Here is a 14,977-nt window from a genome sequence, read left to right on the forward strand (position 1 = left end):
TCAGAATCCTTTATGTATTCAGTACATTTTATGGGCTTATGGAAACCATGCAAAAGCACATTACCGTGAACAGGAAAAAAAAAGCAGGGAAAAAAAGCAGTTTGTCAGCAGTTTGTTCCCCCCACCTATAAGCAATAAATGGTTGTCAATTGTCATAGCTCAGTGCTATATCATTATTACCATGCCACTATTACATCATTATTATGGATTTAAAGGAGTCATTATGGAGGTTAGCTACTCACATAGCTTAATTGGTTCTGCTATAATAATACCCTGGCTATCTAAAATGCTCATCTCATTCCCCTTATGCTGAAGGTACAATTCTGACAGTAGGTCACATTGATTGGGGCACATGAGATGGAGTGGCAATCTAATTTGTGAGTTTTATAGGAGCATAGCAGATAATGATTTAGTGGAGCCCTGATAATTGAGACTAATGAGCACTGAAGAATAAATCACTTATGTAGAATGTGTCCTGTGTATGGTTTGAGAGAGACCTTTCTTTGCACCAGCATTCCATTATGTCTGTCTAAATGTCTGTCATTTCTCTACAATAAGACCTAAGGCTTAAGCCCATCTTGTGCAGGGGAACCATAGGCCTGTTTGGTTGCTACTATATATGTCTATGAAATTAATTCAAGGACCCCAACGGAAACAAGTCTGCAAGGACTTTTTTGGTCAGACCTTTTAGACAAAAGTATTATAAATGTAACTGTGTTTTACATTCTTTTTGCCTAATAAAAATTTCAATCAATTTCAATCATTGGCTCAATCTTGACTGTGGTTTAGGCACCACATTCATAGTAGTATGACACTCTTTGTATATACAATTAAGTTGGGGCATCATGTTGAGAAGGTCCATTTTTACACTCTCTGGGTTAAATTAACACATTTTTAATGTGTACTTACTATGCACTGGACAACGTGCATTTGCATCTGTCTGGACATATAAACATAATGCTATCTCTCTCCCTTTCCTGACTCATAGGGGTTACATTCTGCTGTACTGTCCATTAGACAAAAATGAGCAACAAAGATGGTCAAAACACACGGGTAACTTTAATTACGCTGTAATTATGAAAAACACTTTTCTACAAAAAACAAAATAACAAACACAAAACAGTTTGTCCGTTTGATTTGGAGAATATCACAACAAATACAACAGTTCATCCAACCTAAGCTCATCAAAAATTGGAAATAAAACTGACAATCCTAAAATGAAACAGTAAAATCTAAAACTCAAAAGAAATTATTTTAAAAAACGTTGTCAGTTGGCAGCATAGCTACACAAGAAAATGATGGCGCATGTATTGTTTAATAGAAAATGCTGACTTAGTTAAGTTTATTTCATGTCCTTAGGAGTTAACAAAGGCCAAAATATTACATCTCAGGATTTCTTTTGAATGATTAAATGAAGCATCTAGTCCAAAGGGTTTAACCACATGAACTTAGCTTCCCTATTCTGGGCATGTCATAATAGGTGAACATTCAACAAAAACGGTTGAACGTGACAAAAATAGCTGGTCTACAAGCTCACAGCGCGCTGCAAGCTTGTAAATCGGCTATTTTCGCTATTTGACATACAACGAAGTACATAGGGCTTAAGCGGTTAAAATCAAACTGATATTATGACATTATGCTATTCTGTTGGACCCGACAGACCTATTGTTCCTCTTCTTCTTTACCATCCTTTGCTTCTTGGTCAGTCTTTGGCACATTGACTTCTTCACTTGCCTTCATCTTCTCTAGTTGCTCTGGCACCACTGCTTCGTTTTTCTCATCCTGGTCGGTCGTGTCCACGTCCTTTTTCACGGTGGCTACATCAGGTTTGGATACCTCCTCTTTCAACACTTCTTGGACATTGTACTTCCTATACAATGTGTAGTCGTGTGCCACACTGACACAGCACACTGTCTTGATGACCTCCACAATGATAGTGAGCTCTGGGTTGGTCAGGTCAACCTTATTCTTTGGGTTGAGCTTCCCCACCAGACCTGCATGAGGAGTCCATTTAAAAAATGAATTTTAAAGTGCCCCAATGTGAAGACAATTTAAAAAAACAGCGCTTTTCTTTTTTCTATTCCAATTGACAAATGTAAGTGCTTAAAACGGGTTGGGCACGCTAGAGTAATCAAAACATTGATACTGTACTGGCAAGAGCCTGTTCTGGCTCTAGTTTGTGAGCCCGTTCTCACAACTTCAATTATATAATTAATAAAAATGAAAGCTCTATATAAGAATCGGATGTTGTGCTCAAATAGAGCATTTCAGGACCATTGTTGATCACTTCCAAGACCCCTGAGAAGTGGTGTACTTTTCCAAAAAGCATTGGACATAAAACACTTGGGAGATACTGAGGTGTGTTCCCTACGCAGTGTACCTGCTATTGATTTGATGATCTCCTCTCTGTTGTTGTGGCTGCTGTTTCTGGCCTTGAAGGCAATCTGGTAGGTGGCGTGGCTGGGGCTTTTGAACCAGGGCTCGAGGAAAGTAACAAGGTATTTCTCCATGTCTTCCTGGAAGGCCTTGCATGTTCCGCTCACCTGGAGATGGTCAATGAAAGAGAAATGACAGTGAGATATTGAATGCCATTGAAAGCAACATGTCAAAGTTGTCCACTTTAGTCATCCAAGAAATATTCTGCGACAATCAATTTCCACATCAGGCAATATTGAAACAGCAAAAATCTTAACGGCACAGTGTTGTGTCATATTAACAAAGTTGAGTTTGTTATCATTCATTTCAGCCTCTTACTGGAAGCATCCTGAGGATAACACGGGACTTCTTCTTCTTGGTGGTGTGTAGGTCAGACAGGATATGATGCACCAACTTGTCAGGTTCTAGAAGGAAAAATAGAGCAGTCTCTTCACTTTTCTCTCCAACAATTTAATATAGCCAACATGTCATGTTTTGCAGGTATGGGGGGCCAAGAGCGAACCAAATAAATGTGACAATCTGGATTTCCATAATGAAGTACAATCTGCAGAGAGGTTATATGGTAATAACACAGTAGGAGCACAGGTGCACACACACTTATACAGGCAAGTGCATTCAAACATGCAGGAACATGGCACACACTCACACAAACACTTTCACAGTTAGAGGTGGAGAGTATGTTTTCGTTCTGTCCCGCTGTGTGTGTGTCCCCCCTAGCCAAGCTAACATTGGTCAAGCTCCACGTGACAATATGCTGACACCAACGCTTTTGATTGGCTAGAGGGACGCATGACGAAATAAAATCCTATAAATAGGTGTGTCACTTCAAAAGGTGATTTGTTTTTGAAGTGAGGTAAGACAGGATCAATCAGTCTTGATTGGAACAGTACCTTCCAGTACAAATCACCCGTCCGTGCGTGTGTGTGTCCCTCTGAGAACACCTAACATTGGTCAAGTTTCACGTGACATCACAATATGTAATATAAATATATAAATAGCTTAGACAGGAACAGTACTTTCCAGTACAAACAGAGATCACAGCTGAGATCACACAATGAAACTAACTCCCATTACGCAAACTGAAGAAGCAGCAAATCATCGTCTGAAACCTGATGAAGAAGCAAAGGCGCAGAAGGCCAAAGCTAAGAAACAGAGACAAAGAACACTAAACAGAGACAAAGAATCCCTAAACTTTTTGTTTAGCTAAAAGATATATATTTTACCCTACTGTATCTAATTAGTTATTGCTATGATAATATAATTGCTATGGTATAGTAAGATGTTCTATTTTAAGTAAGAATTAGAACATTCCCAGAAAACTATGGTTAAAGATAGGGTAAGTGATTTCATTTGATTAAAATAGCACAGGTCTTCTGGCGGAGACTTGTGCTCCGAGGAGCACATTTTCTAGTTTGTGTTTGTTTTTACTTTGAAGGTAGGGTAAGTGATATTCTTTGGTTAAAACAAAAAGTATTTTGTTAAAAGGTTAAAGCACTATATTCTGATAGTAATCATTGCTATAGAGTGTTTGTTCAGTAACAGGAGTCTCCCCGTCTCTCCAGCTCTTTAATAAACAGAAAATACATTTTCCGGTAGGTGTCAAAATCTCAGCCAATCAGGAGAAAGTACCCATTTTTAAGCTTCATTTGTATAGTGTTCCAGTTCCAATTTTGTCTGCTCATTTCTTAGTGTCATCACTTCCAATTTCACTTGTTTAATCTGTATCCTGATTGAGTTCTCTGTCCTGGTTGGATACAATTGGAAATGAAACTGAAACGAAAATGCATTTTCTGTTTAATAAAGAGGTGGAGAGACAAGGAGACTCCTGTTACTGAACAAATACTCTATAGCAATGAGTACTATCAGAATATAGAGCTATTTAATACTTATTTTAACCAAAGCAAATCACTTACCCTACCTTTAATAGAATCGAAGGTAGGCATTTGTAATCTAATTTATATATATATTTTTTCTCTTTCCAAGGAAATGGGGAATCAGAGAATAAGTTGCATATGATGGATGATATGAAAGTCACTGTTAGAAGGAAAATGTACTCCATTTTTTGTCATTGTCCTGTAATGTCTTGTTGAATGCCATGTTTTTATGTTATGTGTGGAAGATTAGCTGTTGAAATGCACCATCTAATAATGGGGATCCTAATAAACTCAATAAGTGCCAACTGTTGCCCTTTTCCATGGCAAATTGCTTCATGTCATATGAGGGCAGTGAGGGCACCTACTGAACTGTAAGGTTTGTGACCCAGATCCTTTTTTAGCCAAAAGTAAGCACCTCCATCTTGCACATTCATAACATCACGTACCCAGATTTTGAGTCCTGATGAAGATGACATTGTTTGCACCACTGTCCAACGCCTGGAAACGCCTCTGTTGTTTCCCTTTGGATGCCTTCAGCTGAGCCACTTCCTTTTTCAATGCTGCCTCAACATCATCTTCATCACACTCTTCTTCACTGCTACTCCCCTCGTTGAACTGTGATCACAAGAGTGTTTTGGGATAATACTTGGTAACATCCTCAGTGTCCATTTGCAACTCTGAGTGTAGTGTCCACATGGCTCCATTCGTACACTCTCAGTTAAACTAACAATACATGCTTCCACAGGCAGTGGGTAGTCTACCCGGTAGCCTTACCTTCAGTGGTGTAAAGTAACTAAGTACATTTACTCAAGTACTGTAGTTAAGTACAATTTAGAGGTATTTTTTTGTACTTTACTGGAGTATTTTCAATTTGCTGTACTTTTACTTTTACTCCACTACAATTATTTGAAAACTTTAGTTACTAGTTACTTTGTAGATTTTTATTATTATTATTATTATCACAAAACATACATTACCCCCTTCAGCCCAATATACATTTTGTCCATTTGAAAATAGCCACTCTACAAGCTCGATGTGACGCATTGTGAACTTGTAGATCTGCTATTTACGAAAGGTTTTTATACATTTTAAAACTTGTGAAATGGTACATTCTGCATAATGAGTACTTTCCACTTTTGGTGACTGATCATGTTCAACCCAGATTTGGCTCAACTAAGGGAATGAACTCGTTCTCATGCTATTCATCAAAAATGTGGAATGCCCTACCAAAAGGAGTAAAGGAGTGTAAAACCCTACTCACTTTCAAAACTGCCCTAAAGATACACCTTCAGGAGGCTGCAATTCGAAAATGGCCCCTGTCTAAGTCTTAACCTACCCCTCCCTACCCCCCCCCCCCTCCTTCATTTTCCTCTTTTGTATATATATATATATATATATATATTTTTTTTTTTTTCTCTCGTCATACCAGTAACCTGAAAGCTGATTGTATGACATTCTGTATAGTAGTGTGTATATCTGTCTGCCTCTTATATTTCATCATGATTTGTGTGCATGGGGTTCTCATCTTAAACAAGCGTAATGCTTAATGAGGGTTTCCAGTTTAGTAGACCTTGTATTGTGAATTTGTACTTCCATGTACTGTTATGTACTGTCATGTACTATTCTCATGTCTTTCTAAATAAACTACATCAATCAATCAATCAATCAATGGTACTTTAGGCACATTTTGATACCAATGCTTTGGTACTTTTCCCCACCACTGCCTGCTTTAGCTTACCTTCTCGGGTCCGTAGAGCTGCTCAGCATACTCATTGAGCAGGTTGAACGCCTCGGCGGTGCACTTCCTCTCGTTCATGTTGCAGGTGATGAGGATCCCCTGCATGCCCACCTGCAGCTCCCTGGAGCCCCCCCTGTACCGCTTATTACCGTGATGACCGCCGCCGCCACCATAGCGCTTCTTACCGCGTTTCGTCGACTCCTTTTGCACATCGGACATTTTTTTGTCAATCAAATGGGACCCTAAATGTGACAAATATTAAACACACAAGACACAACCAATGAACCAAAACACGCTGGCCAGGGACTGACTGACGGGCTACAGTAGGTGGTTATACTTGTTTTGGCTAGTTGCTCGTGGACTCGCGTTAACGCAACAGCTGTGTTTTCGTTGTCTGATGAGCACAGTTAACAGTCAAAGCTAATGAAGTAACTACGTTACTTGCAAAGCACTTACTAAACCTTACGACCGAGCTAAGTTGCTAAGCTAGGACGCGCGCACACACACATACGCAGCGTTTCAAGTCGCACATTCATTCACTACACATGTGATGTAAACACGGCACGCTGGGAGCGGTGTCGCCAGATATTGCGAGAGAAACAAGCAACTAGGTCTATGAAAACAAGCCCAAAAGAAGCGGCCACAGATTTTAAAATGGCCGAGCTACAAGCTCACAACGCAACGCGTTGTGTTGCGTTGTGAGCTTGTAGATCTGCGATTTAAAAAAAAAGTGGGATAAAAAAAACCTTTAACACTGATCTGGTAGGCCTATAGGAGTCAAAATACCTTTAGATGGGGGGGGGGGGGGGGGTCGTGGACAAATACATGAACTTGGTCCTTGTCTTGACAAGAAAATGTTTGAAAACCATTGTTTTAAACAACATTTAGGAAGTAAGCCTAAAATAAGAAAGCCCCAAAAAAATCGCAACCACCGATTTTTTCAAGCATTTTTTACAGAAAGAGAAGCCCAAAGTGGCTTATAATAAACGGACATGGCAACACTGGCTGGGAGGGAGCCATAGGAGGGAGCGCGCTGTAGCGGCTGTACATGGTGCGGCGAGGGACAAAAATGTTCCACGTTGTTGCGAACACAATCATTGTCAAACAATGTTGCAACTACAGAAACGTGTTACTTCCTATACAGTCTATGGTTACTTCTGATATGTTGCTGTCATATGATATGTTTCAACTATATAGATTTTTTTTTACAGATATTTTGTTGTGTATGGGGAAAACAAACAATACATTTAAGAGAAAATGGTAGCACATTTTATTTTAAACAATTCATTATTTTTTACAGTTCATAATTTAGTATCCACAATAAAAGTATGTAATAAACTCATTATCATCATTTAATATTAAAAGTGGCATATTTAGCAGCAGTGCAGCACTCATCTACAGAAGTGTCAATCTATTCAAAACCAGAAGTAGTCCTGGCTGACAGCATATAGTTCTCTCACTATCACTTCTCCTAATCTAGGATAAGTGAAAGTGATAAGGAGAAAAGCTAGTGTTAAAAATACAGTTATTTTGCGATTATATTTCATTTGTGAGCAATGATCCAAGACCATAAAGCAGCAAATTCTCTGTATCATCCCTGTGTTTCTGATACTAGAATTCAACGGTGCCTCCCAATAGTTTAATAGCTCTTTCTTAAAGTTGAGGTCTTTGGAGGATGACGGTATAAACTTGAGTTGAAACAGAGAGAGACAGATGATGCAGCAGTGTTTCTGGAATTGCCCTGAATTAAAGCCGATTCCCACTTAAAGAACCCGCATCCCTTCTGGATCGTGTTTCCACTGCCTGACCGACGGACTGGACAGCAATAAAACCCTCGCCCATGATTGGGACCGCCGTTGGCCACAATCTGGCGCTTTGAACGTCGCCCACAAGCACACAGTGGAGATGTGATTTTACATGTTATTCTCCTAGATGTTGATGTAGCAGCAGCAGCTGAGTGATTGGTAGACAAAGAGGAAAGGGCAGAGGGAGTCTGGATTGAAGAGGGGGCACGACGCGGCTGGATGTAAGCACTGCAACTTGAAGAAGAGTGTGAACGTGCAGAGTGATTTGCTGTGTCAGTAAAGATTGTAAAGGAGGTCTTCACAGGTTCTTTGTGCATTTCTGAATGTGTTCTGGTTGGGTTCTGATGTGGGAGTACAGATATGGGTCCCATAAATAAGGCATTGGTTTTGTCTAAGACAGAGGACATAGGTCTCAGAGAACTGTCAAGTTTTCTGGATTCATAATGGGATGTCCCTGACTCTTCTTTGCGTTTTTTAGATGCTTTGCCATTTGCTCCTGTGAGATGATTTGATATGGAGGCAAGAGATTTAGAGTTCTGATTAAAAGTTTTAGGCATGGCAAAATGATATAGGCCATCCTCACCGGGATTTCTTGTCATAGAATTCATGGACTGTAATTTGGTACGACTCCAGGCTGAATGTTTTGGCTCTTCTTGTTTTGGATTTTCTGGTTTCTTAGTTTTAGAGTCTTTTTCCTCACCGGGATTTCTTGTCATACAATTCATGGACTGTAATTTGGTACGACTCCAGACTGAATGTTCTGGCTCTTGTTTTGGATTTTCTGGTTTCTTAGTTTTAGAATCTTTTATCTCACCGAGATTTCTTGTCATACAATTCATGGATTGTAATTTGGTACGACTCCAGACTGAATGTTTTGGCTCTCCTCGTATTAAAGGGCATCCACTGCCGCACTCTGATGCGTTTGTAATGTCAATTCCATTCTCTGTGTATAAATTATTGATGACATCATCGCACTCCAACACCACAGCGTCAATTTTTGCCCTTTCCTCCTGCTGTACCAATCCTACCCTTTCCTTTGATTTAGAGCCCTTAATCAGCTGGGGTAGATGGGGCAGGCAGTCCACAGTGGTTGAGACTAAAATTAGGCTTTTACTGTTGTTGCGTAGTGACATATTGTTTATTACCATTCCAGAGGTAAGGTTTGTCTCTGCTTTAGACCTGCGGCTGCCATTTCCATACACAGGAGTAGTCACACCATTCAGCAGTGTTCTTGGAGAGACGAGACTTTGGACATCTTGAGCAAGTTCTTGGATTGAGTGCGAGGTCTTCTTTGTGTCCACTACCAGAGTATGGTTTTCTGAACATGGCTTATGTTGACAAGACTCTGGAGTCTTACATGAGGATGTTTTGTCTGTGGCAAGGACCGTTTCCTCTTTAAAATGGTTATCTTTCTTGCTGGTGACATGATTATTTGCATTTCCGAACAGAGATGTGGTCTGCAATGGTCTCTATGAGCAGAAAGATTGATGTGATTAGACATGGAAAATATAGATTGTTTTATGAATATGGCATTGTTATTATTACCAAGTAGTCTTTGGAGATTAAGGATTATAACTGAAGATGAAAAACAAAAGCGATATGGTTAAATTAATAGATATGAGAAGTTAGAGCTAAGCAGAACAGAGGTGGTAGGATCGTGATGGGGAATCACCTGCGAAGTTCCTTGGGGGATTATGGCATAGGGAAGGTTAGTAGTGTGGGAGATGCATCAGATGGGTTGGCACTTGGCATAGACACACTCACCCTCTCCTGGCTTCTGGTGATCTTCATCACACACCCATCCTGCATCATCCTCAGTGCTAGCTGAGCAGTATTACGTGCATCATCCAGACCTGAGGAAGGCCAGGATAAATGGGAAATAAATGAAGAAGTCAGGGGAGAATACATTACGATCAAACCACTTTTATTTTTTAGCTTTATCAAATAGCTGTTGATTTGTTTTAGTACCAGAGTGCTCGCGTCCAGAAAACTTGATTCCTACATCTTGCAGGGCTCCATTCAGACCTTTTGGCTTTTTATTATAAAATGACTGCAAAACACACATGAGAGACTTCATCAACATTGGCAGAAAGAAGGACTGATAGAAATATGAAAGTGAGCTAGTGTCTTTACCTTGTAAGTGGCTCTTAGGTCTATCCAGCTGTTGAGTACATCTGGCTTGTGAAGCTGCTTGCGCTTACACTCATACTGCAGACACACTCCAAGATCCCAGTCTGAAACAATATTGTGTATGTTGTTAGAACTCAAACATTTCCACCATGGTACAACTGCATTGTGCTTAGACTTATTTACAGTCATTAAAGTAAAGGTTCTGGAACTTATCAGCTTTTGCAACTGATATTGATTTGTTTGACATATCACATTTAAGTAGGTGAAGGGTATTCCATGTACATGCAATAACACATGGTAACATGAACAGAATTGATTACAGTTTAAAAGAAAAAACATTCTATCTGAAAAGACAGTTGTCCCCAAGCAGAATGAAAAGAACAGGACTGACTGTTCCTGTAAGCAGCACAATATTGCTAGAAGGTAGCCATGAAGGCCTTAGGCCAAGATTGACCATACTGTAGACATTTACTGGCAGGTAATGATTTAGACTTGAGAAATCAAAAAGCCCCTTTATCTATCTACACTACACTATTCATTCATGTGTACAGTGGAACAAATAGTAAGATCTGTGTTCATGGGTGACGGAAGCTGCGGGGAACGAATAACATTTGTTTATTTGGCCGTGGTATATGTCCAAGTAAATAAACAGATTAACGTCATAAACCAATTGTGGTAAAATGAGGGTCCACTTTGCAAATCAAAGTTTTAGACCAAGAGAAGGTGTTGTACAGTACCGGACCACGTGAGGAAGGCACATGATTTTTTAGAAGCTGAAGGTGCAGAGCCTGGTCTCTGGTCCCTGGGGAAGGCCACACCCTTTTGGAGCTGCAGAGCTTGTAGCCAACGGTTGAACCGACCAAGGCAGATATGGAGGGGAACCCCAGCTTCCACCTGACTCTGTGAGGATAGAGATCTCATGTTGTTAGATGCAGAGAAAGCTATAATGGTAGAAACAGTGACTGCATTTTTAAATTATATAAAAGTTCACCTGTGTAATTCCAGTCAGCTCGGTGCAGAATTCCGACAGAACAGGGTGCTCCTGAGGCTGAACATAGGTATGGAACTCTGACTCAACCTCCCCAGTAGATGTGTTCAACAGAACAGCAGGGAACTCAACTACAAGGGGGTGAATGTCATGTGATGGAAGGATAGAGACAGGAGGGAGAAGGGTCGGACAGAGAATAAAAGGAAAAATAAGATGCAAGGTTAAGAAAATAATATGAAACGTAGAATACTGCAAGAAATGTGTCTTTCCAGTATATTGCTAGAGTAGACTTACTGATCTCTGGGCCATAGTTGTTTTTCTCTCTCCAGCAAGTCGACTCAAAGTCAATCACAATCAGGTGTGAACATATTTGATCTGAAATAGCCAAGTAGTATATATCAATTATTCTCACATGTAACACACAGTCAAACTATGCTACCATAGTCTCACATAGCTATGACCAGAGAGCTCTCCACATACCGATACATCTGGTGACATCAAAATTCAATGAATGGGAAAGAATAATAATAATGTAATAACATAATGGCAGTCGTTCATCTTGGGACAGTATCAGGATTTTTTTTCCAAAGCAGTGGGCATAGGATTGTCACTCAGCACTGGCTTTCTCTGGAGTTAAAAGTCCAAACTTTGAATTTTGATGTCACCAGAGTGACCAGACATAATTTATAAGGCAGATATCTCTGACCCAAGACGAGACTAGTACCAATTTAGTGGTCCAGTTTAGTATCATCCAAAATATCAGTATATACTGTGTTATATACAGTATACGTATGTATATTCAGTAGCTATATATTTATATTTGCACTCCAGAAAACTTACTGCAAACTAGGGGTTTCTTTTGTCCAGTGGAGGACTGGGAGCGCTTCCTCACTGATCCCAGTTGTCTGTGGAAGAAAAATGTGTTTGAGTCAGTCAGTTGATTCAGTCAATCAGCTGTCCAGAACGTACATTTCACAGACCCATTAGTTACTAAAGTTGTGAATAATAATAAACAAGGTGAACAATGCATGATCAACAGGTTCGAATCGAGATCAACACAACACGACTCGTTCCGAATAATTAAAAGACGCTTTTTCGCTTCGCGAAACTGATGTGGACGCTTGCATTGACTTTATAAGGTTAAAAAAAAAAAACGTATTTATTCACATGAAGAATTCGCCCCGGTGTGTAAGGACCTTTACACTACACCAGTGGTTCCCAAACTTTTTAGCTCGAGACCCAAAAGAGAAATTTGATGTCTCCCTATGACCCAAATTTACTGTAAATCGCTCTGGATTAAGAGCGTCTGCTAAATGCCTAAACTGTGTAAACTGTAGTGAAAAAAAAGCAGATCTACAAGCACACAACGGGCGTTGCGACTTCTTAAAATGTTTTCCTTTTTTTTTTCTCTAATTCATGTAATTTCTTTGATTTCTTTCTTTTTGATGTCATTGTATGAAAATGTCAGAATTTTGTTTGGGTTTTTCTTTTATCTTTTGAAATGATAATAAATAAATATTCAAAACGAAATGTAGGAAAATAAAAATAACGGGACATTTACTCACGACCCAAAATGGGTCCCGACCCACAGTTGGGAAACACAACACAACGCAAGTTAAACACAACACGCGTTTTGTTTCGTTCCTTCTTTTGCTAGAAAGAAGTCTTGTTACGATTATAGCGACGTCTAACTAACGCTGTGTTAACAGGGTCCTCCTTAACAGTTCCTTAACTTACTTGGCCAGTTTTTTTGTTGCCATGGTCGGTCGCTCGTCGCGGTGTTTTGTTTAAATCATGTTTAAATGGAAACCCTTCTTCTTCTCTTTCTTCTTCATTTGAATTTCCGGTAGACTAGACGCGCGCCTTGGAATGTTGCTGCCTCCCACTGTTGGTCTCGGGTAATGCCCACTGTTATACTCTGACCTTAGTTACACAGGCCTGTAAACAGTGGTGGGAAAAAGTACTAATATGTTTTACTTAAGTAAAAGTATCAATACTGCAATGTAAAAACACTCTGTTACAAGTCATAGTCCTGTAATCACAATTTTAGTATTGGTAATGGTATCAAAATGTACGTAAAGTACCAAAAGTAGAAAGTACTCATTGTGCAGAATATCCCATTTCACAAGTTTTCAGATCTACAAGCTCACAATGCGTCGCTGTGAGCTTGTAGATCGGCTATTTTCAAATGGACGAAATGTATACACAGCGCTGAAGTGGGTAATGTATGTTTTGTAATAATAATGAAAATAGTAGTAACTAGTAACTAAAGTTTTCAAATAATTGTAGTGGAGTAAAAGTATAATATTTGCCTCTGAGATGTAGTGGAGTAGAAGTAAAAGTACTGAAAATTGGAAATACACCAGTAAAGTAAAAAATATCTCAAAATTGTACTCATTTACAGTACTTGAGTAAATTGACTTTACACCACTGCTTACACAGGCCTGTAAAGAGGAGAAAACCATTGAGAAAACCCATCAATTTTCACCACTGCAGTGGACACTGGAGCAGATTTCTCATATGAATGCAGGATAAACCAGCATCTAGCACTTCAAAGAACAAGGCAGTTGTCTTCTGAAGTGGATTAGTTTTGGCTGCAAGCTAAATCAGTTGAAACCTGACCCTCCATCAGTGTGGCTCTGGTAAACATCTATTTGTAATTGAAACCACAATTTAGTGATTTTATTTTTTTATTTTACCCCCCCCATTACTACTGTGAATGTAGATTGACACTACCCAGTTGGTTTGTTATTCCACATTAAGTAGCCTATAAAAAGCTTCAAGCTTCAAGATGTAATTGATATAAAATAAGTAATTTGTTGCGTGAACTACTCTTTCAAGATGCATATAGTATCCTCAATGATATTCATTTCTTCCCCTTTCAGCTCATCTCAGCATGTCGTTTATGAGCTGTTTAAGACATGCCTTGAATGTAACGTTGAATGTAATGTTTTGGGGACTTACAGATGAATATTTGCATCTCTGCTAAATCCGGTGTATTTACATCACATCATGTATGTATTGTTCATTAGTATGTGCTGTTCTGTCTACTCTAAATAAATAAATAAAGTAAGTGTAACAAGGCATAGTTCAGTTTGGACACTAGTAATAGTGAGATCAGCAGAAGGAACTGGAGGCACTTTAATACTCTGCCATGAGATGGTACGCATTTACCTAAAATGTCATTTTGAACAATATAGCTCCATTCTTTTCTAAACGTGTGGCCAAGCTATGGGAGAAACTACTTGATAACATGAATTGCCAAGTGGTGGTTTAAGTTTAAAAGCTCTATATTCTGATCAGTAATAATTCCTACAGTGTTTGTTCAGTAACTGGGGTCTCCCTGTCTCTCCTGCTCATATTCTCTCAGGTCAGGTGTTATGTGCAGTGCACATAGTTTACTTATTCTAATAGCATTCAGGGAAATGCAGTAATGAATCTCTAGAGAATGCTCATTGAATGTTACTTAGTGTTTGTCATGTTTGCTTAGTATATTGCTTAGCTAGTACTCAATGCATTTAGTGGTAGCTACCCATCCCTCCTTGAGTGCTAATGTTTGTCTATTAGGTACCTAATAGTTAATTGTGATATCATTATTGTTTAACTGTATTGTAATTATGTGCGTGTCATAGGAAAAAAAAAAAACCACAACCGTCAAGCCTCATCATCTCTTGCTCAAATGTGCACACTGTTGAATAAAGGGCTAGACGGAACCATCAGTTGTCCATACTACATTGAATTTCTTACTGATGTAATGGTGATGTTCAATATCCTGTGAACCAATACTAGAACTATACCGTACATCAGGATACCAATTTTATACAATCAGGAGAGAGGACTCACACAATAAACTGAAATTGGAAGTGATGAAACAAATAAATGAGCAGGCAAAATTGGAACTGGAACATTATAAAATTGAAGCTGATAAATTAGTACTCTGATTGGGTGAAATTGGCAACCCACCGGAAAATGTATTTTATGCTCACTGAAGCGCTGGAGAGACGGG

General features: G+C 39.2%; 2 protein-coding genes across 4 annotated transcripts; both read right to left on the reverse strand.

Annotated features, from left to right (window-relative positions):
• Nucleotides 1-1,035: 1,035 nt before the first annotated feature.
• Nucleotides 1,036-6,614, reverse strand: LOC308099216 (THUMP domain-containing protein 1-like). The gene is made up of 5 exons (XM_080447873.1): nt 6,049-6,614; nt 4,757-4,925; nt 2,755-2,840; nt 2,381-2,543; nt 1,036-1,994 (listed from the first exon to the last, which is right to left on the reverse strand). The coding sequence occupies exons 1-5, from the start codon at nt 6,265-6,267 to the stop codon at nt 1,663-1,665; spliced, it is 969 nt and encodes a 322-aa protein (XP_080303999.1). The 5' UTR covers nt 6,268-6,614; the 3' UTR covers nt 1,036-1,662.
• A 715-nt stretch (nt 6,615-7,329) lies between these two features.
• eri2 (ERI1 exoribonuclease family member 2) lies at nt 7,330-12,753 on the reverse strand. 3 transcript variants are annotated; one of them, XM_080447773.1, is made up of 9 exons: nt 12,709-12,753; nt 11,812-11,876; nt 11,266-11,346; nt 10,975-11,102; nt 10,721-10,883; nt 9,987-10,087; nt 9,822-9,903; nt 9,618-9,706; nt 7,330-9,322 (listed from the first exon to the last, which is right to left on the reverse strand). In XM_080447773.1, exons 1-9 carry the CDS (start codon nt 12,729-12,731, stop codon nt 7,688-7,690), a joined length of 2,367 nt encoding a protein of 788 aa, XP_080303899.1. In that variant the 5' UTR covers nt 12,732-12,753; the 3' UTR covers nt 7,330-7,687. The 3 variants fall into 3 exon arrangements, with proteins under 3 accessions (XP_080303899.1, XP_080303901.1, XP_080303900.1); XM_080447775.1 differs by having other exon boundaries at nt 9,226-9,322; nt 9,526-9,706; XM_080447774.1 differs by having other exon boundaries at nt 9,236-9,706.
• Between the last annotated feature and the right edge of the window lie 2,224 nt (nt 12,754-14,977).

This window comes from Gymnoscopelus braueri, assembly GCF_963280865.1.
Source record: "Gymnoscopelus braueri genome assembly, chromosome: 2".
NCBI classification, from domain to species: Eukaryota; Metazoa; Chordata; class Actinopteri; order Myctophiformes; family Myctophidae; genus Gymnoscopelus; species Gymnoscopelus braueri.

What these genes read in the sequence shown, in the direction of transcription:
- LOC308099216 (XM_080447873.1), bottom strand. Translation starts at nt 6,267, where the DNA reads ATGTCCGATGTGCAAAAGGAGTCGACGAAACGCGGTAAGAAGCGCTAT. An exon ending in AGCTCTACGGACCCGAGAAG is followed by an intron (nt 4,926 to 6,048) that starts GTAAGCTAAAGC and finishes TTGTGATCACAG; the next exon opens with TTCAACGAGGGGAGTAGCAG. An exon ending in TTATCCTCAGGATGCTTCCA is followed by an intron (nt 2,544 to 2,754) that starts GTAAGAGGCTGA and finishes GACCATCTCCAG; the next exon opens with GTGAGCGGAACATGCAAGGC.
- eri2 (XM_080447773.1), bottom strand. Translation starts at nt 12,731, where the DNA reads ATGGCAACAAAAAAACTGGCCAA. An exon ending in CAACTATGGCCCAGAGATCA is followed by an intron (nt 11,103 to 11,265) that starts GTAAGTCTACTC and finishes ACCCCCTTGTAG; the next exon opens with TTGAGTTCCCTGCTGTTCTG. An exon ending in TGCCTTCCTCACGTGGTCCG is followed by an intron (nt 10,088 to 10,720) that starts GTACTGTACAAC and finishes ATATTGTTTCAG; the next exon opens with ACTGGGATCTTGGAGTGTGT.